The 24,800-nt window shown below is 57.1% G+C and overlaps 9 protein-coding genes across 9 annotated transcripts; 4 read left to right on the top strand and 5 right to left on the bottom strand.

Moving 5' to 3' along the window:
- Positions 1-219: 219 nt before the first annotated feature.
- Positions 220-1,224, top strand: BCV69DRAFT_301850 (hypothetical protein; the record flags this gene model as incomplete). The annotated part of the gene is made up of 1 exon (XM_025494604.1): positions 220-1,224. The coding sequence occupies one exon, from the start codon at positions 220-222 to the stop codon at positions 1,222-1,224; it is 1,005 nt and encodes a 334-aa protein (XP_025344996.1).
- Positions 1,225-1,814: 590 nt separating this feature from the next.
- BCV69DRAFT_291533 (putative monosaccharide transporter) lies at positions 1,815-3,894 on the bottom strand. The gene is made up of 2 exons (XM_025493752.1): positions 3,683-3,894; positions 1,815-3,600 (listed from the first exon to the last, which is right to left on the bottom strand). Exons 1-2 carry the CDS (start codon positions 3,810-3,812, stop codon positions 2,063-2,065), a joined length of 1,668 nt encoding a protein of 555 aa, XP_025344995.1. The 5' UTR covers positions 3,813-3,894; the 3' UTR covers positions 1,815-2,062.
- A 2,406-nt stretch (positions 3,895-6,300) lies between these two features.
- BCV69DRAFT_285715 (hypothetical protein) lies at positions 6,301-9,812 on the bottom strand. Its single transcript, XM_025493483.1, has 2 exons — positions 7,890-9,812; positions 6,301-7,821 (listed from the first exon to the last, which is right to left on the bottom strand). Exons 1-2 carry the CDS (start codon positions 9,709-9,711, stop codon positions 6,716-6,718), a joined length of 2,928 nt encoding a protein of 975 aa, XP_025344994.1. The 5' UTR covers positions 9,712-9,812; the 3' UTR covers positions 6,301-6,715.
- Positions 9,813-9,949: 137 nt separating this feature from the next.
- On the top strand, positions 9,950-11,393 carry BCV69DRAFT_123270 (hypothetical protein). Its single transcript, XM_025489168.1, has 2 exons — positions 9,950-10,550; positions 10,639-11,393. The coding sequence occupies exons 1-2, from the start codon at positions 10,059-10,061 to the stop codon at positions 11,152-11,154; spliced, it is 1,008 nt and encodes a 335-aa protein (XP_025344993.1). The 5' UTR covers positions 9,950-10,058; the 3' UTR covers positions 11,155-11,393.
- BCV69DRAFT_285714 (hypothetical protein) lies at positions 11,088-13,371 on the bottom strand. The gene is made up of 4 exons (XM_025493482.1): positions 12,954-13,371; positions 12,607-12,879; positions 12,201-12,523; positions 11,088-12,123 (listed from the first exon to the last, which is right to left on the bottom strand). Exons 1-4 carry the CDS (start codon positions 13,317-13,319, stop codon positions 11,418-11,420), a joined length of 1,668 nt encoding a protein of 555 aa, XP_025344992.1. The 5' UTR covers positions 13,320-13,371; the 3' UTR covers positions 11,088-11,417.
- Positions 13,372-13,458: 87 nt separating this feature from the next.
- BCV69DRAFT_285713 (WD40 repeat-like protein) lies at positions 13,459-15,744 on the top strand. The gene has a single exon (XM_025493481.1). It carries the CDS (start codon positions 13,536-13,538, stop codon positions 15,429-15,431), a length of 1,896 nt encoding a protein of 631 aa, XP_025344991.1. The 5' UTR covers positions 13,459-13,535; the 3' UTR covers positions 15,432-15,744.
- BCV69DRAFT_285712 (hypothetical protein) lies at positions 15,165-19,574 on the bottom strand. The gene has a single exon (XM_025493480.1). It carries the CDS (start codon positions 19,317-19,319, stop codon positions 15,603-15,605), a length of 3,717 nt encoding a protein of 1,238 aa, XP_025344990.1. The 5' UTR covers positions 19,320-19,574; the 3' UTR covers positions 15,165-15,602.
- A 190-nt stretch (positions 19,575-19,764) lies between these two features.
- BCV69DRAFT_285710 (hypothetical protein) lies at positions 19,765-21,642 on the bottom strand. The gene is made up of 3 exons (XM_025493479.1): positions 20,987-21,642; positions 20,372-20,864; positions 19,765-20,285 (listed from the first exon to the last, which is right to left on the bottom strand). Exons 1-3 carry the CDS (start codon positions 21,203-21,205, stop codon positions 19,921-19,923), a joined length of 1,077 nt encoding a protein of 358 aa, XP_025344989.1. The 5' UTR covers positions 21,206-21,642; the 3' UTR covers positions 19,765-19,920.
- Positions 21,643-22,597: 955 nt separating this feature from the next.
- Positions 22,598-24,739, top strand: BCV69DRAFT_285709 (YIF1-domain-containing protein). Its single transcript, XM_025493478.1, has 4 exons — positions 22,598-23,446; positions 23,531-23,819; positions 23,899-24,212; positions 24,325-24,739. Exons 1-4 carry the CDS (start codon positions 22,847-22,849, stop codon positions 24,496-24,498), a joined length of 1,377 nt encoding a protein of 458 aa, XP_025344988.1. The 5' UTR covers positions 22,598-22,846; the 3' UTR covers positions 24,499-24,739.
- Positions 24,740-24,800: the final 61 nt, after the last annotated feature.

The raw sequence follows: 24,800 nt of genomic DNA, 5'->3' as shown, positions 1-24,800 counted from the left end.
GTTTCTTTGCTAGTACAGAGATTCTGCATGGTTCGGCGTCTCTGCAAAAGGGGAAGCAGGGTTTGGACTGCGCAAGGGCGGGCGCGTGTCCTGGCAGCAATCTGCCCTGTCACTTAGGCCCATGGGGCACGCCTGCATCTCATCTGCCTATCCTGTCTTCTACCTTTCTATACCCCGCTTCCCTTCACCCCCTCACCACCCCCCTCCCCTCCCACCGCCATGAATTCACTCTTCACTGTTGCCCCAGTCACACCCAAATTTGATCATTTCGAGCCCAAATTGCCACCTGCCGGACCTGAAAGCAAGGAAGATGACCTCTCTTTCGCCATTCGCGGTGCTAGCATGTGTTCTCAGCTCCGTGCCGCGTGGGGCGTCTACTTGCCACAAGGCTCAGGATCAATTGCTGAAATTGCGGTCTCCATGTCCCTAGTCTTCTCTGGCATCTGGCATTCTGAATTCGAAGCCGCTGACCAGAGCGTCCGACAGCTAGTCGCCACCAATGTCACTCTGTTCCTCTTGACCACTGGCATCGAGGTCGAACGCCTGCTGGCTAATATGCCTACCGACTACCTTCGACGTGGACTCGTATGGGGTGATCTACTCTTCGTCCTCTGGGGAGACAAGGCCTACCGCATCGGCAAATACGGTCCTAAGCTCACTCTCACTGCTCGAGTCCCCAGCAACGACGGTGCTGCCCCCAAACTTCTCACGTTCGCTTCGCTCCACCACACTTCTCTAGACAGAGACACTGCAAGACTGATGTTTCTTCTGGCGCTAAAGGTCAACGCACTACCCGAGAGCGCCATGGACTTTGTACACCGCTACAAGACAGCTAGCTTGCTCGCGTCGGATGCAGCTCAAGTCGACGCACACGGCAGACGCTATGTTGTCTTCAAGGCCCAGGCGTCAATGGCCAAAGAGCCCGTCTTTGCCTTCCACACCGCATCAGACACGGCGTCGGCGGCTGGAAGCTCCGAGAAGCCTCTGATCGTACCTACGAAGCAGGCATATACGCTCGCCCAATACGAACTGGATCTCCGAACCGCCATGCTACGCAAGTGGCCCTTTGCATACAGCTCTCAGGAGCTTCGCCAGATTTGGGATATGGGAGCTACTAAATTTCAACCTGGATTCGAGAGTTTCCCTCTGAATGACTCTGATGTTCAAGAGATGATGGACCACACTAATCTGCTCTTGCGCAAAGGTTCAGAGGGGAAGAATTGACCGTGCACTTTGACCTGCGCCAGAGAAGGTAAACTCACACAACATGTTGGGAAGTGACCCTACTAGAACGCACAGCACCACACGCCCACTACCACACTCCTAGTACCATACCGCCAGTACCACCCGGCCAGTACCCACCGATACCCGCCACCTCTCACGTACATCCAGCCGGGCTCAATCTTCTTCTGACCATTTCGCGCTCACGCCTGTCACTCTAGAGAAAATTCCTGTACGATGTCCTGCCTTGTTCAATGGCATCAACGTCTTCCTTCAAGTACGTCCTGTGCAATCTTGAGCGGAACCACTTGACTGTCCATTGCCCTTCCTGAAGGATCGTGGACGTGGACGGCTAGACTAGCCGGAGCCAGCAGGGAGGCGTGCGGCAGCGCCAGCTAAGCCCGGGCTAGGGCTGGGGCTGGGGCTTGGGCCCGGACTCGGAGTCTGGATCTGCTCATACTTGCTGTACTGTACTCCGCTACGGGCATCGGGCGATGACCTAAGATCGGAGAGGGCGTTGAGAAAGAAGGTCAATGGTGACGAAACGTCCAAAAGGTGCACATCATATCAGAGGAAGGTACACACAAACACACGCTGAGAGGTATCAAGTAGTGACAGGATCGACATTTTTTCGTCTAAAGAGAGAAGAGACACAGAGAGAGTGACAATGGCAATAGAATAAGAAAAAAAAGTGTTGAAACATTTGGAAAGGGGGGGGAAACTTGTAACGCTGAGTGGAGAGCACCTGCCGAATCCAGTTGAGATGATGGCCACCATCGCACCCATGTATAGAGCGGGATAGCGAGCTATCATTTGCGCAACATTTTCTTTGTGTTTTTTTTTACATGGAGCTCTTGAGGTCCTCGTTGGAAGCGTCCTTGGTACCGTGGGTGATGGAGTGCTTGGCACGGTCGGCAGTGACGGCCTCATCGTCGGCGATGTGGGCCTCGGGGTCGACACGGGCGTTCTTCATCTGAGCCAGGTACCTAGCGGAACCACGAGGGGAAGTGGCAGCGTACATACCATCGACCTCCTCGAGGGAAGCACCCTTGGTCTCGTAGATGGTGAAGTAGGCAAAGATACCAGCGCAGAAGCAGGTAGCAGTCCAGATCCAGAAGACCTTGGTCTGCAGACCAGCCTCTCCGGGACCAACGTTGACCAGGTAAGGGGTAGCGTAACCGATACCGAAGTTCCAGAGCCAGTTGGAGGCAGTGCAGAGGGAAAGGGCCTTGGCACGGATGGAGAGAGGGAAGATCTCACCACAGACGACCCAGGCACCAGGTCCCCAGGTGGCGGCGAAACCAGAGATGTAGATGCACACGAATGCGATCATAGCCTTGGAAGCCATGGGGTTGTCGTTTCCGTAAGCTGTTCCGAGAGCAGCAACCAGGAGCTCACAGACGGCCATGTAGAAGGCACCACCGACCAGCATCCATCGTCGACCAAGGCGCTCCATGAGGAAGAAGGAGGGGATGGTGCAGACAACGTTGACGACGTTGCTGACAATGGAGAAGAGGAAGGCGTTGGAAGAGATGGTGCCGAAGAAGATGGTACCGTAGTAGAAGATGAAGTTGATACCGGTGAGCTGTTGCCATCCCTGGAGAAGAGTACCAGTCATGGTCCTGAACCAGTGTCGTCGCTCTCCACCGGTGAAGCAGTCCAGGTAGGTACCGTTTCCGTAGGTCAACTCGTAGTCGTAAGCAGTCTGGATGTCGGCCAGCTCAGAGCGGACGAGGACAGAGTCAGCAGAGTGCGAGTTGAGGCGGGCGAGGGCCTGGGCAGCCTTCTCGGGCTTGCCGACCTTGACGAGCCATCGAGGAGACTCGGGCAGGAAGATGAGACCGATGGACATGACCAGAGCGTAGCCGATCTGGACACCGACGGGGATTCGCCACGAGCCAGTGTCGGCGCGGTCCTTGGTGCTGTTGTTGACGATGGCGGCGAGGAGGAGACCGATGGTGATGCACCACTGGTAACCGGAGACGACGGCACCACGGATCCACCTGGGAGCAGTCTCGGACTGGTAGAGAACGACGAGGGTGGAGACCATACCGATACCGAGACCGGCGACGACACGACCAACGATGAAGACGGGGCGGTTGGTGGTGGCCAACTGAATGATGACACCGACGACGAAGACGACCATGGTAGCTTGCAGACCCAGCTTTCGACCGAGAAGGTCACCCAGGGGAGCTCCCAACAGGGCACCGAAGAAGGTACCGGCGGATAGGATGGAGGTGATGAGGGAAGTCTCACCGGTGGTGAGGTAGAAGTTGGGGTCGTACGCTCCAGTGGAGGGGTCATTGTTCATGAACTCTCCGAAGTCCTCCTTGAAACGCTGCATAGCCAACAGACCGGAGATTGTTCCAGTGTCATAACCTGTTCACGGCGTGGAAGAGGTGGCGTCAGTACCAGAGCTTGGAAGCCTTGAGCGCAACGTTTGCAGTGGCCAAGTACTCACCGTAGAGGATACCACCGAAGGCGGCGAAGCAGGCCACGAGGATGGCGGGGAGAGCCTCTCGGGCGGTGGCAGGCTTGGAGGCGATGACCTGGCCTGACTGACCACCGAAGTTGGTAGGTGCGGCGGGCATGGTGGAGGATGTGAGGAGTGGAGTGGAGAGGAGAGGAGGGAGAGAGGGAGGGAGAAGGTGGGGGGAGAAGAGTAAGGAGGAGTGGAGTCTGGGGATAGGAAAGCAAACAGAAGATGGGGGCCGAATTCAGGAGAGGTTATATACCTTTCTACCCTCAGGCACAGGTACCAGACGGTGCAAGCAAAAAAGAGGCGCTGACATGGGGGGGGGGGGGAGCCGCCTTCCCCAATTCCCCCGTACCCCCCGCACCTGGGGTCCGGAGGCGGGGTCCCCTCTGTCACCCAGCACTGAGACAGTATTGCCCACCGTTGGTCGTGGCAGTGGCGGGATGCGGGACGAGGTGCGGATGTGGCGGAAGAGCGTGGCAAATGATTTAGCCTCAAAGTCTAGAGCCCCGGGCAGCCACCCCCTCATTGGGGCGCTGCACCACTGGGCGGGCGCAGGCGGAGTCAAATGCGGACCTCCCGCCACGGCCGGGTGAAGCGAGATGTTGTTGATCGCCTGCCCTGTCTTGCTGCCACTGCGCCCTACTGCCCAGCCGATCGCCGTGTGACCGCGGCGGGACAGACAGGGCCAAGGAGAAAGTCATTTGTGGTGGCATGGCATAGAATAGTCGCATGACCTCCCTCGGCTCGGCGCTGGGCGCGGGCGATCGAACAGCACCTCACCCAGAAGCCCCTTGTCCGGCAGCCATGGCTTCCCGTCCTCCGCGCACTGCTGTCACGGAATGCCGCCCCCGCGGCTCCCATCCCCCTGCCCCCCACCTCCTCCCCGTGTCTACGCACAAGGTGCTGCATGCTCGGCCACGAATTGCCACATGTGCTAAGTGGCAAGCGACAAGAATTCAAATCGCCTATATTGGTGTTTAGATCAGTGGCGCACATCGACGATGGTCCAGGCCGATCGATGCAAACGCTCGGTGCTGGGACCGGCAAGACCCCAAGCTTCCCTCACAGTGAGATCCTTGGGGCTAAGGTAACTTACCCGGAGGTGCAGAGCGTCCTCGTGTGACACGCAGCCCAAGGACCCTCGCTGTCTTTTCCCAACGCCGCTGATCTAAGTCAGGATCACGGCAGAATTCCAGCAGAGGAATCAAATTGCAGTCGCCGGCGCCATTTCTGCGGGCGTTGGATCCGAGGAATCTTCTCCTGCAGCGACAAAGTGGTGGCTGCCGCTGCCGGCCTCTTGCGATCTTGGCCTTGGCTCCCAAGCCTCGCCTTTCCTTTTTTTTTTTTTTTTCCTCTTTGACACGCGTCCCGAGAGGGGGCGAGTTTTGCCTGCCGCGGAACATCCGTAAATGGAATCGAGCCAAGAACAAAGTACGGCCACAGGCGGTCAATGAGCTATTCGCAGCCTGATCGCTCACCGAAGACGCAACCACAACAAGGATCAGCCGCGGTCAAGCGTCATCATAAAAAAGTTGCACAATGTGCTTAGTCCGGTATGCCCGCTGCGTGAGCTGCCTGCCAGGGCAAGTCCATAGGCAGGTACAGCAAGCAGCCCCATCGCTGCCGCATAACCTTTGAGATTCCCCCGTTCACGGCAGCGCCTGGCACGTCTGTGTACTGTCAGTCATTGGTCTGGCCAAAGCTTACCCACGGCCATCCCTAGCGCCTTACCTCCTCGGCTACTCCCCCCACAGCCTCGGCTGCTGAGACTGCCCTGAGCTTGGATGTAATTGTCGCGGCGCTGAGTCGCTTAGACGGCTGAGCGGCGAGATTCCGCACGCTTAGACAGTAAAGCGAAGTGTGGGGTGCAGGGAGCATCTCTCGCTTCGCGTCGCACACCCCCACATGCCGAGGGCGGTCGGTGCAGGCAGCGCCTGTCCGCTTCTCTTCTCGTCTCGCCTACACGCCACTCTCACCTTCACACAAGTGTACACCGCCCTCCCCAGGAAATCTCCCCCCTTTAGCCATCCATCCAGGCCCTCCCGAAGCGCCGATTGTCGTCCCATGTCCGGCCGGATTTTCGGATAGGCAGAGGGTACCTAATCGGCGCACAGCCATCAGACAGGCAGACAGGCACCCAACCAGCCATGAGTTCAGAAGCCGTTTAATATGCCGCGCCAAGACCGAGAGTTGAGACCCACGGGGACTATCACTTCGGACGAATTGGGCAAAGGGAGATGGCCCCCCAAGGCCCAGGCGCATACGCAGACGCAGGCTCACGCAGAGATCGGAGGGTGGAAAGAGTCCGACCCCTCCTCCTTCCCCTACTACTACAACGCTGTAGCAAGTTGTAGCAATCGCATCTAAGACCAAGGGGCCCCCCTCTCCACCCCGCTCCCTCTTTTCTCCCACCAAACAAAAGGCCCGCTTTCGATCTCTCGCAGCCCCCCTCGCGTAGGATTTCCTTATCAAAGGAAGTTCGGCCGCATCCCCGGCGTGGCTTATCCGTATTCTTGCCGCCGATTCGGGGGCGGGGGCGGGGGCAGGGGGAAGGGGGCCTAGTCGGTTCGATTCCCCCGTACCAATGAGATTTGGCCGTTGCCCCACAACTTTTGTTTCCTTCTGCTCCAGACACTTTGTACCTCTCATGACCACGACGCTGAGCGCGGGATGAACTCTATTTCCTTCTGATCTTCGAGCTCCTCTGCCGCTGCTCCTTATCTCCCAAATCAGAATGATTGACGCCTCTACCTTGCCTAAGCACCACCGACGCTCTCACACCACCGAGTGAAACAAAGCAGCGGCATCTCACACCACACAAACTCAGCTACCGATGTATCGGGGGTGGCGTTAAATGCCATCGTGGGGTATCGCATGCATTGACCGCTATCTTGCTCCAACAAGGGCTGACACATTTCCAGTGCAGCCGCCTTGTTTCGAGTGCCTAGGCGACTTGATATCGCTAGCTCGGCTCCGGCTTACCTATCGCCCACTGTCACTCCTCCTCTCCCTCTCTCACTCCTCCACTGTGTCCAGCCCTCCTCTGCTAGGTGTATGAGCTCCACTCCCGTTGCTGTTGCCCATCCCCATCGAGGTCATCATGACACTGTTCCTCCTAATCTCCTGCGCAGTCACCTTGGGCAGATCAGCCGAAGAGATTCGGTGAGAGATACCACTCGCCTCGTCCGCCAGCGTGAGGGTTAGCGAAGGAATCGGCATCGTCTTGGCTGTAGGAGGGAGGGCGTGACCTTGACGGAGGGACCGCACCCGAGATGGAGCGCCAGGGGTGCCAGAGCCTTCGGCGGCGGCAGCAGAGGCTGAAATGTCGATTGCGCGACGACGATTCGTGACGAGGGGTGCAGTATAAGGTTCTGGCTCTGGGGAGCGATCCGCCGCTCTGGCAGGCCGCCTCGCATTAGCAGGATCTGAGGTACTGGCCGCCGATGTAGGCGACTCGGTAATGACGCCATCATAGGTCGCTACTCCCGCTGCTGCATCTCCTGGGAGCTCCTCGAATCTAGTGACGTTCATTGCCATTTGCTCCTCCTCGCTCCTCAACAGCTCCTCGAGCACAAAGCCAAAGTCCAGGCCAACGTCCTTGAGCTGTTGACCACTCTCCAGGGCTACAGCTCGTGCTCGTGCGGCGGTAGCCTTGTCGTAGCCTCCAGTGCTGCTTCCGACATTGACGTTACCATAGACTTGACGTCTGAAAGTCAGGGCAAAGGAGTGGATCTGGCTAAGGGCCCAACGCACAAAACCCGAAGCCATGCCCGTCTCTTTCCAGCTGACCATGAACCACTCGGAGGTGTTGCGGACCATGCCGAATACTACCATTGACAATTCGGCCACGTAGAGCTCGGTGTCTCCTTCGAATTTGATGGAGCGCTTGCGCTTGCGGAGGAGGTCTTCCCGAGCATTCAGGAATGTCTGGCGGGCGATTGAGGAATAGCCGAGAGAGTTCAAAGCGCTCGAGATTGTGATGAGGGATGACTTGCGCAGACTGGGCGACTGCAGACTGGCAAGGAGAGAGGAGACCAGCGAGCCTATATGGGAGTTGAGCCTCGACGTCAAGACTTGATGAATGGCGTCCGATGGTGTATAGGTAGATAAGACGGCTTTGCCTGCGGATTCCAGGAGACAGGACGGTGGTCAGTGGTAGGCCCATCTTGGATTCGACCGATGAACTCACCTTTGGAGACCTTCTCGCATGCCTCTTTCCACCTTCTCAGAGCAATGTCCACCGCTAAACCATCGCTCCAGTCATTCAACCATCGGTGAGGGTCCTTCCTCTCCTCTTTGACCCTCTCGCTGGCCAGCTTCAATACTCCATCTTCCTCTCCACCTTCCTCGGCCAGATCACCAAGGAAAGACTTGCTGACAGAGCTCTGGCCGGGCTTTTCCATAGCCATGCCCGCGTAGACGGAAGCTCTCCGTCCCAACATGGAGGGCGCACCTGCACCGCTACCGTCAGCCCCACTGCCTCCTTGCTTCTTCTTTCTATTCACCAACTCTTCAGCAACGCGTCGGAAAGCATTGAGAAGAGCCTTCTTTGACTCGGTCCTCTCTGCACGAAAGACGAAGGTCTCTTTGCCCCTCTTGATCTTGATCGAGTCTTTGATAGCGCCGGACACTGAGGCAGAGCCAGCATCAGCAGAACCTCCTTTCATAGCGCTGTCCTTCAGGTCCACGACGACAATGTCGCCAAGAGCAAAGCATCTCTGGGCTTCCAGTCGTACCTTTGTTGCCATTCTACCTTTCTTTCTGGCAGCCACCAGGAGCAGATCATCCAAGAGGAACAATGCAACGTTGTGGCTTGGCCGATAGGTCGCAGCATTGAGCTCGACAAAATCAGGAGCCTCTGCGATGAGATGACGTCCTGGCTTGTAAGGGATGAACTTTTGCGAATTGTCAATGCCCTCCCACAGGGCGGTGAGCTGAGCACGATATACTTGCTGCAGCGAGAGCATGGAGGAACGACGTGCAAGTGGATTGGCGCTGGCGGCACCCAGGAAGGACTTGCTGCTCTCATCTTGACTTTCGAGTACCCTCGGCATACCTCGCCACTCTGTGAGCAGAGACTTGAGTTCAATCATTTCATTCTCAAGAGCCCCCACCTGACTCGAGATAGCAATGAAGTCTGAGTAGTTCGCAAAAACCTGGGACTTGACGTCGTCTTTGACTGCCGCCTTTGCCGCTGTCAGGGTCTCAGAGAACTGGGAAGGACTCATGTTCGGCGGCAGGTGGAGCCGGAGGTAATCAGTAGGAGAGAAGTTGTCAGGCTGCCTCAGCTTATCTAGACTGATAAGATTGTCGCTGCTGCTGTATCTCCGAGTCGAGTCCAGAAGTGATTTGAGAGAGGATCCTTCCCATGCGAGCGTGGGATTCCGTGATGAAGACGAAGAGGGAGACGGGGCACCCTTGGCAGGCGGGGCGAGACCGAGCTGCTGGTGATCGAAGTCGTCGTATCCTCTGCTCGTACCGTCGCCTCTTTGATCGTTGAAGTGATCGCCCGGAGCTGAGCGCCCATCGCTCGGCCCGCCAAAGACCTCCCCTCTCGGCCCGACACCTGCCTCGAAGCCCTCTCCTAACACAGGGAGGCGGCGTCTGTCTGCCCCCGCGCTGCTTCCTGCCTCCAACTGATCGTAGGACGACTGTATATACGCTTGCTGCGAGAGACCACTCGGCAGACTGGGTACAGCTGGGATCATAGCCCCCGCTGTGGAGCCTCCTCTCTGTTCATCTCCATATCTCGTGCTTAATCTCTTCTTGAGGTTGCTGCCAACGAGAGTAGCACCACGCGGACGGCCGGGCCCATTACGGCGAGGTTCAGCATCACTCTGTGGAGCTTGCCGTTGCTGCGAGGAGTATGATGCGGCATCGCCTTCTGGTGAGCGAAAGGGCTGGTTGGACGTCGATCTTGAGGGGATATTGTTGGTCTGATAGGTTTGGGGGATGCCAGCGGACTGCGCATCGTACACCGTCAGACGGCGTGTTCGCACCGAGCGTGACATGGTGGATGCCTGCCCGTGAGCAGTGCCGATGGTGAAGGATGGGCAGAGAGGCGAAGGTGGGATTGCTGACCTGCGCAGACCAAGGCGTTGCTGCTGTACGATCGGGTCGGTGATGGTGTTGGTTGCTCCTGCGCGCCACGGATGGGCCACCCCCGCATCGTAGGCCGGAACGGAAGATTGGCGCCCAGTCCAGCGTTGCGCTTCCACGCTCAGATCACCTTGGCGTGCAGCGAGGACGTGCCTTCCTTCCTTCTTGGCCTGGTATCACTTACCAACACAGATCCCCCTAGTCGTCTCGTGCCGCAGGAGGCGTCCCTTTCCGTCTTCTCCCTCTCCATCTTCTCGCCATGGCTATCCTAGCAGTCACCTTGAACACACTCTCGCCTGCCCTCACAAAGGCAGTGGAGCCGTTTTGCACAAAGTACGGCTTTCCCCATCTGGCTACGCACTTCCCCCTCGCCCTCGCCTCCCTCGTCTTCTGGGTCTCCCTCCAGTTCGCCTCGGCTCTCATCACTCCATCCCTATATGCGCCTTACAAGAACCTTCCGCGAAAGACGCGCGTACAGTGGCATGTACACCTCGTAGCTCTCGTGCACGCCGTCATTATCACCCCCCTGGCAGCGGCTCAGTGGTATGCTGTCAGGCAGGATGGGGGGCTCGTGGGAGGCAAGCATCCCTTGGCAGCTAACAGGCTGTATGGCTACACCGTAGAGACCGGAAACGTCTATGCCATCGCCCTCGGCTACTTTGCATGGGACGTAGTCGTCTCTGCCCTCTTCGACGGCCCCGCCTTCATCGCCCATGGAGTCGTGGCCATGGTCGCATTCACTTTCGTCTATGTGGGTAGAGCCGACATTGGATTGAGGAAAGAAGCAGCCGTGCTGATCTCGCCTCGCTGACTCTTTATCATCTTTCCATTCCTCACAGCATCCCATCTTCATGTATGACGGTCTGGGCTTCCTCCTCTGGGAGCTGTCCACTCCCTTCCTCAACATCCATTGGTTCATGGACAAGACGGGCAACACCGGCTCCACCGCTCAGCTCGTCAATGCCTTTTTCCTCCTCAGCTCCTACGTCCTAGCTCGCCTGACATTTGGAGTGTACAACTCCTACTCCTGGTTCAAGCTGGTCAACTTCCCAGCCACACCGCACGTGCCTGCGATCCCTCTGCCCATCAAGCTCTTCTACTCGATAGGAAATGTGACGCTCAATACCCTCAACTTCATCTGGTTCAGGGCAATGATCGCCGCGGTGCAGAAGCGATTCACCTCATCTCCTTCGGATGCTGACAAGAAGAGGCTTGCCTCTGGCAAGGTTACACCCGAGGAGAAGGAACGCGCTAGCAAAGCAGACGAGGACGCTCGTATCATGGCTGGTGTAGGTCAGGAGAGCAGGGAGGACCTCCGAAGAAGGGTCGCAGCTGGTCAGCCTGTCAAGGCTTAGGCTGCGGCTAGAACAGGAGGCGGCCGGCTCAGAGTTTGAGGGAGTATGGAAAAGGTTGTGATATATGCACCGGTTGCGGACAGATCTGCGCGAGACGAGAGTAGGGATGGGAGCGGTAGACGATAGCAAAGAGATGGGCCGGAAATCTAGAAGATGCGGTCGAGCGGGACAGGCTCTGGCTCTCGCCCAGGAAAAGGATTTATTCCACTCTGAGAAGCCGATACACATGGTCGGAAGTCATTCGACAGTGCACTACGATGTCGTCAGGACGTGGTTATAGCCTCCTTCTCCTTCTCAGCTGGCAATGCTTGCTGGCTTTGCTGCGCTTCCGCAACCGCCTCTGCTTGCTGCCCATCTCTAGCCTTTAGCTCCTTCTCCTTTGCCCTCTCTTCCTCCTCGCGCTCCTTCTGCTTCCTCGTCCTCTCCGCCTCCTCTCGTTCCTTGGCCAAGCGCTGCCTCTCTTCCTCCTCCTTCTGCCTCTGAATGCGCTCCCTCTCCCTCTGTCTCGCTGTCTCCTCCTCCTCCTTGATCTTCCTCTGCTTCTCCTCCTCCCTTTCCCTCTTCTCCTCTTCTTCCAACCTCTCCATCTCCTCCTTCAGCTCACTCTCATCCATCTCCTGTTGTCCAGCAGCCAAGCGCACCCTCTCCCCTCCATCCTTGACCGCCTCATCGATTTCCCTCTGATCGGCCACGACGTCTTCAAGACCCTCCATTGTGCTCTCGACCTTGTCGCGCTGCAGACGAGGGTCGGCGAGGAGGTTGCGCAGGACAGAGGTGGCCGTCTCGTAGGTTCCGAGGATGGAAGCATCACCAGCTGTTTGTTCGATTTTGAGCAGGATGGAGGAGAGGGTGGAAAGGGAATCAAGACGCTTGTCCAGGATGGACGATAGGTGCTTCTTGAGCTTGAGGGCATTAAGAGCTTGGGGCTTCTGGGAGGCGCGGAGGTGCTGTTGTACTTTGGCATCGCATCTATGGGGATAAGTAGTGTGAGCTGGATGATCAGTAAAGCAATTCGGTCTGCCTATACGACTGAGAATTTCACTCACTCCGTCATCCTCCTCTCAAGCTCCGCAACTTGCGTCTCCAGTCGGTCGTGTGTCTCCTTGATAGCCACCAAACCTCGGTCCTGTTCAGTAATGGCCTCCACCTCCTCCCCCTCATACGCAGCCAGCTTCACCAGCCCCTTTTCCACCCGCGCAACCTTCCTGTCTCGGCAGAGGTGTTTGAGAACAATCTGTTGGTCTACTTCGGAGAGGCTGGGTTGTGCTGAGAGGAGGCGGGAGCGAAAGGTTGCGAGAGGGAGGAGAGAGTCCAGTGGGGAGAGGGTTGCTTGGGAGTAGTGAGCCTGCAGGAAGGCGGAAGCGGTACGCTACAATTGATGCCATGGCGCAATGAGATGGTCAGCTACCCTGCTCTGGTTCATTATAGAGGACGCTGAGTACCTCTGCTCACCTCTACATTCTCCCACACGACCCACTTGCCCCTGGCCTTCTTCCACTCTTTGAAGTCATCTTCGTCGTCCTCCTCCCCTCCACCTCCGCCTGTGATGCCTAGATTAGACAGAGCCCACCAGAGTGGTTTGCCGACGACAAAACCGACAACACTTCTTGCAGAAGGAACGTAAGAAGATCGAGAGGCGGCCACCCTCGAAGGTCCAGCAATGGCAGCAGTGGTCGTAAGGAATTGGGTCAGAGAGACAAGATGGGATTTGGACGCCATATCGAGCTGTAGTCAACATGGAGGGCGGGGACCAAAGAAGGTCAGAATTAGCTCACGTTGAACTAACAGATAGTACTCACCACGACGGTACCGATACCCATCGGTCTCCCCACTTGCTCAAAGCTCCACCCGTCGAGCATCTCCTCATCCACATGCAGGACCAACCTATCCTCTCCATCACGCTGCCTTGCCTTGCCCTTGACATCGTCCCGTTGAGCCCTCTGCCATACGACATCTGTAAGTATCTTGTTCCACCATTCCAGGTTGGCGCGATAGGCTGCTGGATTCGAAGAGCGCAGAGAGGAGAGGGAGGAGTAGAGGGAGGGAAGCGGGGAGGAAGGGGAGTCGATGTCCTGGAAGTCTGCGTGACGGGAGAGATACGAGGAGAGGGAGGGTGCCGGGGATGACACAGCCGCAGCGGTCGAAGACGACGAAGTCGACGTCATTGTGGCAGCGACGATGACTGCGTGGAGGTCGTGGTATGTATTGGAGGGTGATAAGGGGAGTAGCGAGTGTCACTTTGTGCGTGATGCTCTTTGGCGTCGCTGCTTCCGCCTCGGCTCCACTTCTGCACTCAGCCTTTCCGCTCTACCACCACTTGTACCGTTGACCATCACCCTCATTACCTCGCCCGAAAGCCTCAGCCGCTCCTCTGCTCCAGCATGGACGAAGCAGCATTGCGGGCAATGCTGCCTATGGGCTTTGGCAAGGCAAAGTCTTCCGCTCCCAAGTTCGCCAGCAGCAGCAATGGCAGCGGCAGTGGCAGCCATGACTTCTCTTCCAGGCCATCCACTTCTTCTGCAAAGGTGATACAAGGGCCCGCAATGGGACCAATGGCGGCCAGCAGGAGAAAAGCAGACGACAGCGATGACGACGAAGACGACGAAGACGATGATGGACTCACAGCAGAGGAGAGGGCCGCAGCCTCGGCGCTCCCTGATGATGATGACGACGATGACGATGGAGATGACAATGCTTCCGACTCCTCCGCCGATCTCGGCCCAGAGCCAATAGGTGCAGATCCCTCCAGCACATCACTGCCCTTTGGGTCCACGCTGCAACTCTCTCAGCATACAAAGTCGGTCTCCGCACTCTCTGTTGATCCTTCAGGCGCTCGCGTAGCCACAGGGTCATACGACTATGACGTGCGGCTATGGGACTTCGGCGGAATGTCTTCCAACTCCCTCCTCCCGTTCAAGACATCCCAGCCCTTTGGCTCCTACTGGATCCATGACCTGGCCTGGTCAAGCAACGGCGAGCAACTGCTTGCGATCAGCGGAACTAGCCAGCCGAAGCTCTTCGATCGCGAAGGCGCCGAGATTGCTACTTTTCAAAAGGGAGATGTGTACATCAGGGACATGAAGCAGACGGCAGGACATGTTGCCGAGGTGACTTCGGGTAGCTGGATGCCCTATCAGTCAAATACTTTCGCCACTAGTAGTGCTGACTCTACGATACGACTCTGGGATGTAGAGGATAGGCGCAAGCAGAAGACGGTGATCAGTGTCAAGTCAAAGGACAGAGGGGCCAGGACAAAGGTCAGCACACATGTTTTCAGTCATGATGGAAAGACACTGGCAGCCGCTTGCACCGACGGCGCACTACATCTATGGTCCACGTCTGGGTCTTACTCGAGACCTAACTCGACCATCGAAGGCGCTCATGCCAAAGGGACAGATACGAGCTGTGTGGTCTTCTCTACCGACGGCAGGACGCTAGCCAGCCGGGGAGGCGATGATACTCTCAAAGTTTGGGACGTCAGATCTTTCCGGAAGCCATTGGCAGAGAGATCGGGGCTTCCAAACAGCTACGGCCAGACGAGCGTCATCTTCTCGTCGGACGAGCGGACGATTCTTACGGGCACATCGGCTTCGCGGAGCGGCAAAGCAGTGGAAGAAGGAGACGACGTTGCTGCCTCTTCCTCTGCAACGACGAGCGGCTGCATCGAGATATTCTCTCGCCTGGATCTCTCCCCGCTGCAGTCCGTGCAAGTCCCCACTGCGTCCTCTAGCAGCAAGCCGCACTCGATCATCAGGCTGCAATGGCATCCCAAGATTAATCAACTCTTCAGCACCACCTCCTCCGGCAGCTGTACCATCTTCTACTCTCCCGCCCAATCTCTTCGCGGAGCTCTCCTCCCACTAGCCAAGACGACTTCCCGTCGTACCCGAGCTCCCTCTCCCGAGGCAGGAGAAGAAGGTTTCCACGGCCCCATCATCACACCTGGAGCGACAGACTCTGCTTCTTCTCGCGGGCAGGGACAGAGTGCCGCTGCGAAGAAGCGTCGTCTGGAGCGTGAGAGGAAGGACCCTACTATTTCTCGCATTCCTCAAGTACCGATGAGCGGGCCCGGAAGGGGTGGAAGGATCGGATCGGCGGCGACACAGCATGTTGTTCAGGGCATCTTTAGAGATAACACGAGGGAGGAGGATCCTAGAGAGGCTTTGCTCAGGTATCATACCGCTGGGAAGGATGGAGAGGAGGAGAGAAAGTTCACAAAGGCGTGGGAGGTGAATGAGCCAAAGAAGATCTACGCAAAGGACGATGAGGACGAGTAAACGGCGCGTGGGGACGGACACGGGGAGACGATAAGACTCTTTTTGAGGATGGGAAATTCAGGTACAATACAGGCATCCTTTACTCCATCTTTTGATCAACCGCCCACCCAATACAAGTCGGGGTATCTGTTTTCCATCCATCTCTAGACGTGCAGCTCTCTGTCTCTACTTTCAGAAGCCATGCGAGAAGTCGAAGCTGAGGTAGCCTGGTCCAAACTGATTCAGCACACCAGAGGAAGAATCCTTGCCCTTTCCACCACCACCTCCTCCTCCGGCTCCTCCAGAACCAGCATGACCGCTACCTCCACCTCCTCCCGCTCCTGAAGTCGAATCGTCTCCATGCGGACTGCTGGGACGCGTGACGCCTGTCCCTGCTCCATGGTAGCCGCTCGAGGTATCGTCCGTCAGTCCAGGAAAAGCATCATGGTGGTCACCTCCGCTCCCCGAGTGTCCGCCATGTCCGCTGCCAGGTGTAGCCCCCACCGAATCGTCAGAGGGAACAGAAGCGGGCTGCATATCGATACCGCCATTGAGCCCGTCTAGTGGCCCGCCCAGACCAGCAGGTACGAGCTGGGACCACCAGACATTGTCGAGCATGAGAGAAGACGAGTCCATGGTCGTGGATGAAGCTGAAGGAAACATCGTAGAAGCGTTGAAGGGAAGGCCTGTGCCGCCGCTCAGATCTGGCCCTCCTTGCTCTCCCCCAATGGGAGAATTGCGGGCCGTCGTTCGACCACCTGGACCTGTACCGAGCATGGGGTCCGCAGCCGAGTCACCAATGCTGAAGGCGGCCGATGCTGAGGCGGGGTCATTATTGCCATTGGAGTAGCCATTATGGCCATTGGCCTCGTTGAGCCCACGAGTGAGGTCTGCAATGTTGACTCCTGGGGCTGACTGCTGTTGTGCGTTCGGCGAGACGGCTCGCGATGGGAAACGACTATAGGTCGAGCCTGCACCTGTCCCTCGGCCCTGTTTCTCTGCTTTGGCATGGGCCAAGGTCGAACGCAAGAACCTGCCGTAGAGGGCAGGGGTATGCGTGGGTCCAGCAGCCACATCTACGAGCATATCGGCTCCTTCCTCCACTAGGCCAAAGATCTCATCGCAATCAGCATAGTTGCTGAAGGTGGGTCTGGTGAGCTTGAGCATGAAGACGAGTGCGAAAGAGAGGAGCAGTATTTGCGTATCCGGGGCGTATCGCAGGATGGGCCTCATACCGTCGCGAGCAGCATAGAAGAGGGCTTTGGCTGCATCGTAGCACTTGTAGAAGTACAGTCCACGATCCATGGAGCTACCAAATTGCAACCCAAAGGAGTGTACCGTAAGAGAAGCATAGTGGTATCGAAGAGGAGCTTGCTGGATGAGATAGTACAGAGTCCTCATGGTGTGATCGGCATCGTCGGAAGGCGGAATAGGTCGATTGGCAGCAGCGAAAAGCTGGCATATCTCAATTTCCCGAGGCGAAAGCGTCTCATCGATCGGTGGAATAGCAGGGAATCGATTACGGCTGTCACCAACGACGAGACCTCTTGCGCCCCAAAAGTGTCTCCATTCCTCCATCTGCTCGTAGAAGATTCTGATCATGTTGGAGAAGTCCAAATCGGCATTGAGACCAGTGACGGAGCTGACGGACGAGTAGAGGAGATCGATCTGCCTCGAAGTCAATCGGACGAACTCGCTGATGGCGCTCAGGGCCACATCGGCCGGCTGAGCAAGTCGATCCAAAGCCCATGCCCGACTGTTGCGGATAATGTAGTCCTCGCGAATCATGCTGGGCTTGCCCATCTGTGAGCTCAGTGAGCGGTCCACGACAAAGCAGAAGATCCAGGTCCTCTCACGATTGCGAATCTCCTTCTCCCTTTCCAATACTGTCGGATCATCCGTACGCGGGTGTCCTGGCAGGCTGGCTACGGATTTGCGATGCAAATTGAGATCCGTTGCAACTCGGAAAGCGATGCCAGCAAAAATCCAGCTCTTGTCTTCCTCAAATCGCTTGGCTGGCTGGCCCCACATGGTCAGCAGGAGGAATGCCTGGACGATCTCTACCGACTTATAGCCCTTTTCCAAACATCGAAATGCCTCTTTTGTGGCCTGCTGTAGACACTTGGTGTGTAGATCGGGTCGCGCGGTATAGTATCGCGAAGCAATGGCGAGAATGACTGTGAAAAGGAAGGGTGACCTGCCACAGACGAATTGAGGCGTATGCCACTCGGGATCGAGGAGGACGATGTGTTGATCGCAATTGTGAAAGAAGATGCTGAAGAGATCCAGCACTTCTTTATCACTGACTGTCCCGCTGGTCAAAAGCTCAGGTGGAAGCTCTCTGTCGATGATGACTTTGCGCAAAGGCAGCATCGACATTGGTCCTGGCCGGAAGTAGGTCTTGCTAGCGACGCCAAGAGCGGGCTCGTCCGAGAGGGAGCCCTTGCGCTTGACCTTGCTGCCAGCCTTTCCGCCTTGTGCATCGCCGTCCGCGCCTTCACCTTCCCCCTCCTTGCTTCCTGAAGTGTCCGGCCGACCACCTTTACCGTCAGCTGCAGTGCCTCCTCCCCTGCTATCTTGCTTGCTCCGCCTCATTGAGCTCATCTGATTACCCAAGCTGGCTTCAGCGAGCAAACCTAGAGGGTTCATGCTGTCCGGAGGCAGTGAGTGAAGACGAGGGCTGGGAGGTCTCCTCAGCCTGGACGCGGAGGAGCCGGAGGCAGATGACGATACAAGGCCAGGAGCCATGGAGGCATACTTGGCTTGAGTGTGCGTCTGCGATGGGTGGATCATCCCAGCTGGCCCGCCACCAGAAGCCGTCAACTGGCTCGGGGCGATGCTTGTAGGGGGATCCATCAGACCGCGACGGGAAGAAGTCCCAGCAGGTGTGGGCGGTAAGATCTCACGAACGGGCGATTGAGGTCGTGTGAGCATTCCACTCGCGTGCCCGAGGCTATGTGCATGCGCAGGATCTCGGATAGAGCGCAGAACCGTATTGAGCGTGGCCTCCATCTTTTCCAAGCTCTTTGCCAAGTCGACGTTCGACTGCTTGCCCTTTGCTTTGCCAGCTCCTTTGAGGCCCGCTGCTGAGAAGGAGTTGTTTGGGCTTCCTTGCTCTTCTGGTAGAGCTTGAGTGCTAGCGTTGGCAACAGCAGCTCGCTCTGCTCTCGCTTTTGCGGCAGCAGCGGCGCTGGCTGCTGCCTTTTTGCCTCGATTGCTCTCTTCAAAGTGACAGACATACCCGGAATGCTTGCAGCGATCACAGGGTGGACCATTCTCACCACCCGTACATCTCATCTTGAGCTTCCGGCAGTGGGTACAAGCCTTTGATCCTCGGGGAGGTTTTGGGTTTCTTGATCCACTTTGATCTTGTTCGCTCCGGTCTGGGCTCATACCAGAGGCGGAGCGGTTGGTAGAGTCCTGTCTTTGTGAATTCTGGAGACGACGGTTTTGACCTGAAGCCCCATTCGACCCGTCACGCTTGCGCTTGCGCTGACTGCCGTTAGCCTGACCAGACTCGCCATCCTCATCCCCATCACCCAAATCGTCGTCATCATCGTCGTCGTCATCCTCGTCATCATCTTCATCCTCGTCGTCCTCATCCTCATCCATCTCATCTTCGCTCTTCACATTCGCGTGAGGCCCGCTACCTCTAGGGGTATTGCTCTCGGTAGGGGTCCATGTTCCCCCAGCCATGACTGATCCACCTCTGCTCATGCTCGTATACTGGTACACTGGCGCGGGCGTGGCATAAGGCGATGCATGCGGGGAGTGTCCATTGGGCGGTGTACGTATGCCGGAGTGTGGATGGGAGAAAGCCGGCAGGGAAGAGGTGGATCCAGAAGGTCCAGCGCCTCCATTGTTGCCATTACCGTTGCCGGCAGCTATTCCCTGTCGAGAGTGATACATCTGTTGCAAGCCCACTTGCTGTATAAGCAAGTCTAGATGAGTTGAGATGAGCGCGACCGGGTCCGGGAAAAAGGCGATTGGGATTTGCCGAGACCCTCGCAACGGGCCGAGAGCTCAATCGCGAGGGGATGAGCTCACTGGTCTGGCTCCGCGAATTGACGCGATGGATATCGTGTGGACGCTGTTAGGCGGTGGATGAGAGTCGTGATGTTCGTCGTCAGAGCTTGCCAAGGAGGACAAGGTCTTGTAGGAATGAGAGATGAAGGTAGACCACTGGGAAGTTATCGCCCGGCAGTCGAAATTTGGGGCGCATCGCCTCGGCTGAGCTCAATCCAGCTCAGGTGAAGCCACGCCCAGCCACAGCCGCCAGTCCGCACCCAAGGCAGTCCGCGTCCGAGACTCGACGACAGTATTGTCCTTCCCTCAAATCAGAACATACTACATCATGACTAGGTAGCTATTACAGTGACGAAACACGAGCACAATAGATGGTACAGAAGCCGCAGCGCGCTGCGGGCCACGCTGCAACTGGGCTACTGACGGACAAGGCGGGCGGGACAACCGGGCCTGCCTTCTGTTCCTCCCCTTCCTTCTGAGCGCCTCAGTAGTCGTCTTCTTCGATGATCCTCTGCGCATGAACCTTCCTCGGCGCAGAGGCAATGCTGCCACTACCACTGCGGCTCGCGACCATTCCACTCGACACAGGGCCAGGTCCACTTGCCCTGGACCTGTGGGACTCTCCCCGGCTGCCGCCGCTCTTTCCGCCTATACTGTTGGAGCTCTTGCTCGAAGAATTGAGGTCGCTACGGGCGTCGAGGAGAGAGGAGAGAAGGGAGAGATCACCAGCGCGTGTGGAGAGGCCGGCATCGTGCTCGGACTGCCGACAGAGGAGGAGGATGCACATTGTGCTGATCAGAACCCAGTCCATGCCTGGGGCTATCACCATTGCAACGGAATTTTTTGCGACTGTTTGTAGCAGAACGAGAGGGGAGAGACACTCAGTCATGAAGCTCGTAGAAGGTGAACGTGAGAGTCCAGACCGCACCACTCACCGTCAAACTTCTCTCCGTTCCAAACGATGCTGCCGCCGGGGTTAGCACCGATCCTAGCCACTATCCTACCCTCCCATGTGAAGTCGACTGTGCCCATGCCGACATTCTCTTGGACCCAGATGGAGGCGGGCCCGGCATTGTTCTGACCATCCTGGCTCAGATTGGACCGCAGCTCCACACCCCACTCGAAAAAGGTACAGTCCAGAGCCCGTGCTGTGAAGGCCAGATCTGATTGAGGATTGTATGAGGTATCCATACCACTCGAGTGGGAGGTAGACGATGCGGTACTGGTTGCTGCGTCGCTATGTCTGGGGCCAGCGCCGCTATTGGCTGCAGGAACAATGTACTCTCCGTCTGGTCCGGCGATGCCGCGTGGTGTCATGAAACAGCCTTTGCGGAAGCCAACGCACTCGTGGGTGCCTTCTACACGAAGGAGCTGATGACCCTGTGGAGTATTGATGTATGTTATTGTACGTTTGCGATTCGACTTGCTCTGCGAGGGTGGAAGGGGTGACGGGTGAGGAGGTAAGGACGGGAGGGCGGTTGGGTCAGCTCACTGTGGGTCTTGCAGCTCTGCCAGTGCTTGTCAGATGCAAATGGACCTGCAATATTCACCTCACTCTTGAGCACGACTGCTCCTTGCCGCCTGACGTCCTTTACCGACAGCTTGCCTGTCACACCTCCGAATCCCAGTGCTACCTTGAGCAGAGTATGCTCTCTCCTATTCACCCCTCCGAGAATGCAGCAGAGGTCCGAATAGCGTGGGAGGGGCTCGATGGCCTCTGCCACAATGGTAGGACCAGAGCTGGAGGAACGAGAAGAAGAGTTGCCCATGCTGCGTGCGAAGAAAGATGTGCAGCTGATTGAAGAGGTAGTAGTGGGGTAGTAAAGCAGACAAGAGGAAACGGGAGGATGGAATATTACCTTGGTCGAGTCCTAATCTTGAATTTGAATACTGGCAATGTAGTTTCGGGTAGGTGAGACCGGCTCTGGTTGAATCTGAAACGCGGAGGATAGGGGAGCAGAAGGGGCCCAAGCGAGGATTTTGTGCTGGATCAGTGATCCTCGGAGAAGCGGCGCGTGAAGGGGCGGGAAGAGAGGGGGTGCTGAGAGCCTTGGGAGTAGGTAGCGCAGAAGTTGAAAGAGGATCTGGTATAAGAAGAAAGAGGAGCGCAAAATAGACGGAGACGAGGAAGACGTCAAGGGATGAATGCAAAGTATCGCTGCTAGGCACGCCTTATGCTGGGTGGGATGGCTATCGCCCTCCTTGGCGGGCCATTGGCAGCCGGACCAAGCAGGGTGGCGTCGTGCAACAAACTTTTTAGTGACCTTTGGGCGTGAGGCTGCTTGTGCCGTCTGCCGCCTGGTGCCTGCGCCCCCGTCTTGTGGTACTCCCGCTTCCCCCTCCGCTCCTCCGCCCGGCCCACTCCTCCGCTCTGACGAGAAGCGACTCACGTCAAATCTCTCTGTCCCACGCAGGCGCCCGTCGCGTCGCAGCCACGCGACCACTTCTCATTTCGCACTCCCTCGCTTCACCACCAAGGCGTGGGCGTCTGACAGTGCTCTGAAGGCAAGCACAGCAACTGGCAGACGGCAGTGAAGAACTTGTGAAACAGATGCAAGGCGCAAGGTACAGTCGTGCCAAGCAGCGCTACACAGATTCTGAGACCGGCCATGTATAATACTCTGAGTGGTGCGGACGTCGACCACAGCCGGTGCAGTCACCGTGCAGGCAGCAGGGCGAGCAGGTCTTCTCATCACCTTGAGCCTCGTGCCAGGGACATATAGCAATGACCTTGTCATAGCTCCTTTCCACCGATCCCACACACATTCTGCGCTCGGTGTCAAGTGGCCGCCCGAGAACAGCGAACCAGATATAGCGAGAGCTTGGCGAGAGAGCGCAGAGATGCGTCATCGGCTGTTGGTCTCAAATGGTACCTTCATACTAGTCGTGAAGTCCAGACTTCAAAGAGCGGGGAGCTCTCGTCGATTCCCCTTGAGGCGTCTCACGATCCATCAGGGTGCGCTTCGAAAGCTCTGTCTGACATCTCACTGTGGTTTCACCTCGTAGTGTAGCGCAGCATCACCAGCGTGTATATGACTTCCTCGGTCGAATATCGGAGCGGAAGCAGCGATGGTTGCTGTGACGCGCGCGCGAAGGGCCACGCCCCCCACGAGACCAGGCGGTCCATGCAGAGCAACTCTGTCGGCACTCAGCTCCAGCTCATCGTGTTCTTCTCGCGGACAGCTAAAAGCTACTATAGATCCCTACCATCGCCAGCCCGTAACATCGACATCCATACGGGCGACAGCTGGCACTGCGACACCTTAAGAAGTAGACTCAGACTCTCACACTCGAGCGAAGACACACCGTGTCGCTCTGCGCAGACGTCCTGAGCTTCGCCAGCAGCCCGCTTGCCAGCTCCACACAGGCCAGTCTCCCTCCCTCCATACTCTCTCCGGCCCTGGCCCACAATGTACTCGCCGCCGCACCACTCTACTCGGTCTCCACCACCTCTGCAACATCCCATCCCCACTCACCCGCCGCGGCAAGTACCCGACCCACCCGGAACACCCACTCCCTCGGCAGCCGTTTCCGGCTCCGCAGACACACACATGAGCTCTGTCCGTTCCAGGGCAGGTGGGGCAGCTCCTACGGGCCAAGTTTCCTCTACCATGAGCGCTGGAACGAGCTCTAGCGGGAGCTGTACTTCAGGCCAGGCTCCCTATGCCAGATATAGCAGCCCGCCCATTCAACCTCAGCAGCCAGACACAGGCTCCATGGCAATGGGAGGCGGTGGAGGTGGCATGGGATATGGACAAAGTTTCGGATCGGCAATGAATGACCACTCGGCATACGGCCAACAGCAGCATCAGCAAAGCGGATACGGCAATCCTCAGCAATCATCGTACTATTCTCAGCAGGCCGGTGGAGCAGGACAACAGCAGCAGAGTCAATTTGGCGGATTTGCCAACTTTCTGCCGAGTGATCCGAATGTGAACATGACCGCTCAAATGGGAATGCACTTTGGTCAGCAGATGGCAAGCGTAGGAGGAGAATACATGCAGAAGAACGTGAGTACGCGAGCTCCCGGGATCGCGCTGGCAGACTGAATCAGAAGAGCTTACATTCTGTCTCATGACACTCCCTCGTCGCAGATCTCGACATATCTGCCGTCAATGGCAACTCTGAGACCCTTCTTCAACGTATCAAATTCCTACGTCCTTCACAAGCTCCGCGTCATCCTTTTCCCCTGGCGGCATAGACCCTGGTCACGAGCTCATCGGGCGGCAGGAGGTGGAGGTGTAGCAGTGGGAGGAGTTCCACCCAGCGGTGGAGCCGAAGCGGCAGGAGGTACTATGGAGTGGCAGACGCAGAGGAGAGTCATCATGGAAGGATACGCTCCTCCGAGGGAGGACGTCAATGCGCCGGACCTGTACATACCAGGTGAGTTGCGAGCGGGCGTATCGGGAGCTTAAGAGCTTGGCTGCTGACTCTCCCTTACCTCTGGGCCCACCTCCTCCAGTGATGTCCTTTGTCACCTACGTCCTCCTCATTTCCGTCATCCTCGGCCTCTCGAACAAGTTCCGTCCCGAGATTCTCGGCCTCACAGCCTCTCGCGCCCTAATCATCATCGGCGTCGAGCTCCTGCTAATCAAGCTAGCCTGCTATCTCCTAAATGTTCAAGGAAACCATTATGGGATCTTGGACTTGACTAGCTATGCAGGATACAAGTTCGTGCCGGCCTGCGTCACACTGGCTGCTTCAGCGTTGAAGCTGGGAGGACTAGTGTGGTGGATGAGCTTCGTCTACTCGTTCGCCGCGTTGGCCTTCTTCCTCGTAAGTACACCAGAGGCAGATTGCCCTCTGCAAATGAAGATCAAACACTGACCATTTCCCCTCCTCATTGCCACCCATTCCTCCTCGCGCTACCGCTACCGCTACCGCTCAGCTCCGCTCCCTCCGCCACATCATCCTCCCCGATGCAGCCAGCGCCCCATCTTCCTCTGCAAGCGTAACCACCATTACCCACGCTCAGCGCAACAAGCGAGTACAGCTCCTATTCATCATTGCTGTACTCCAATTCTTGCTTGGGGCCGGGTTATGTTTGAGAGTGACTGGATAAAGGAGATTGGGAAGGAGAGAGAGAGAGAAAGGGGTGGAGCTGGCAGAGGGGAGAGAAGAGGCGAGTCGAGATAGCGCGGGTCGCTCTGGGTTTGAGGTGGCATGAGATGGGATGAGAGAAAAGAAAAAAAGAAGGGCAGCATATCAGCGACTACCACATCCAGGAACTCCCACTGCTTTTCTCCACTCCCCCCTTTGGTATCACACTAGCGCATCGTCACGCAATTCTCACACCTTTTGGCATCACTCCGCCCCTCATCGTCCTCTTCTTTCCTTGCGAGTGCTTGGAAGGAAACAGTCACG

Source organism: Pseudomicrostroma glucosiphilum, assembly GCF_003144135.1.
Source record: "Pseudomicrostroma glucosiphilum strain MCA 4718 unplaced genomic scaffold BCV69scaffold_20, whole genome shotgun sequence".
Classification (NCBI taxonomy): domain Eukaryota; kingdom Fungi; phylum Basidiomycota; class Exobasidiomycetes; order Microstromatales; family Microstromataceae; genus Microstroma; species Microstroma glucosiphilum.
Note: the sequence above shows the minus strand (reverse complement) of the source record. Positions and strands in the feature narration are given on the sequence as shown.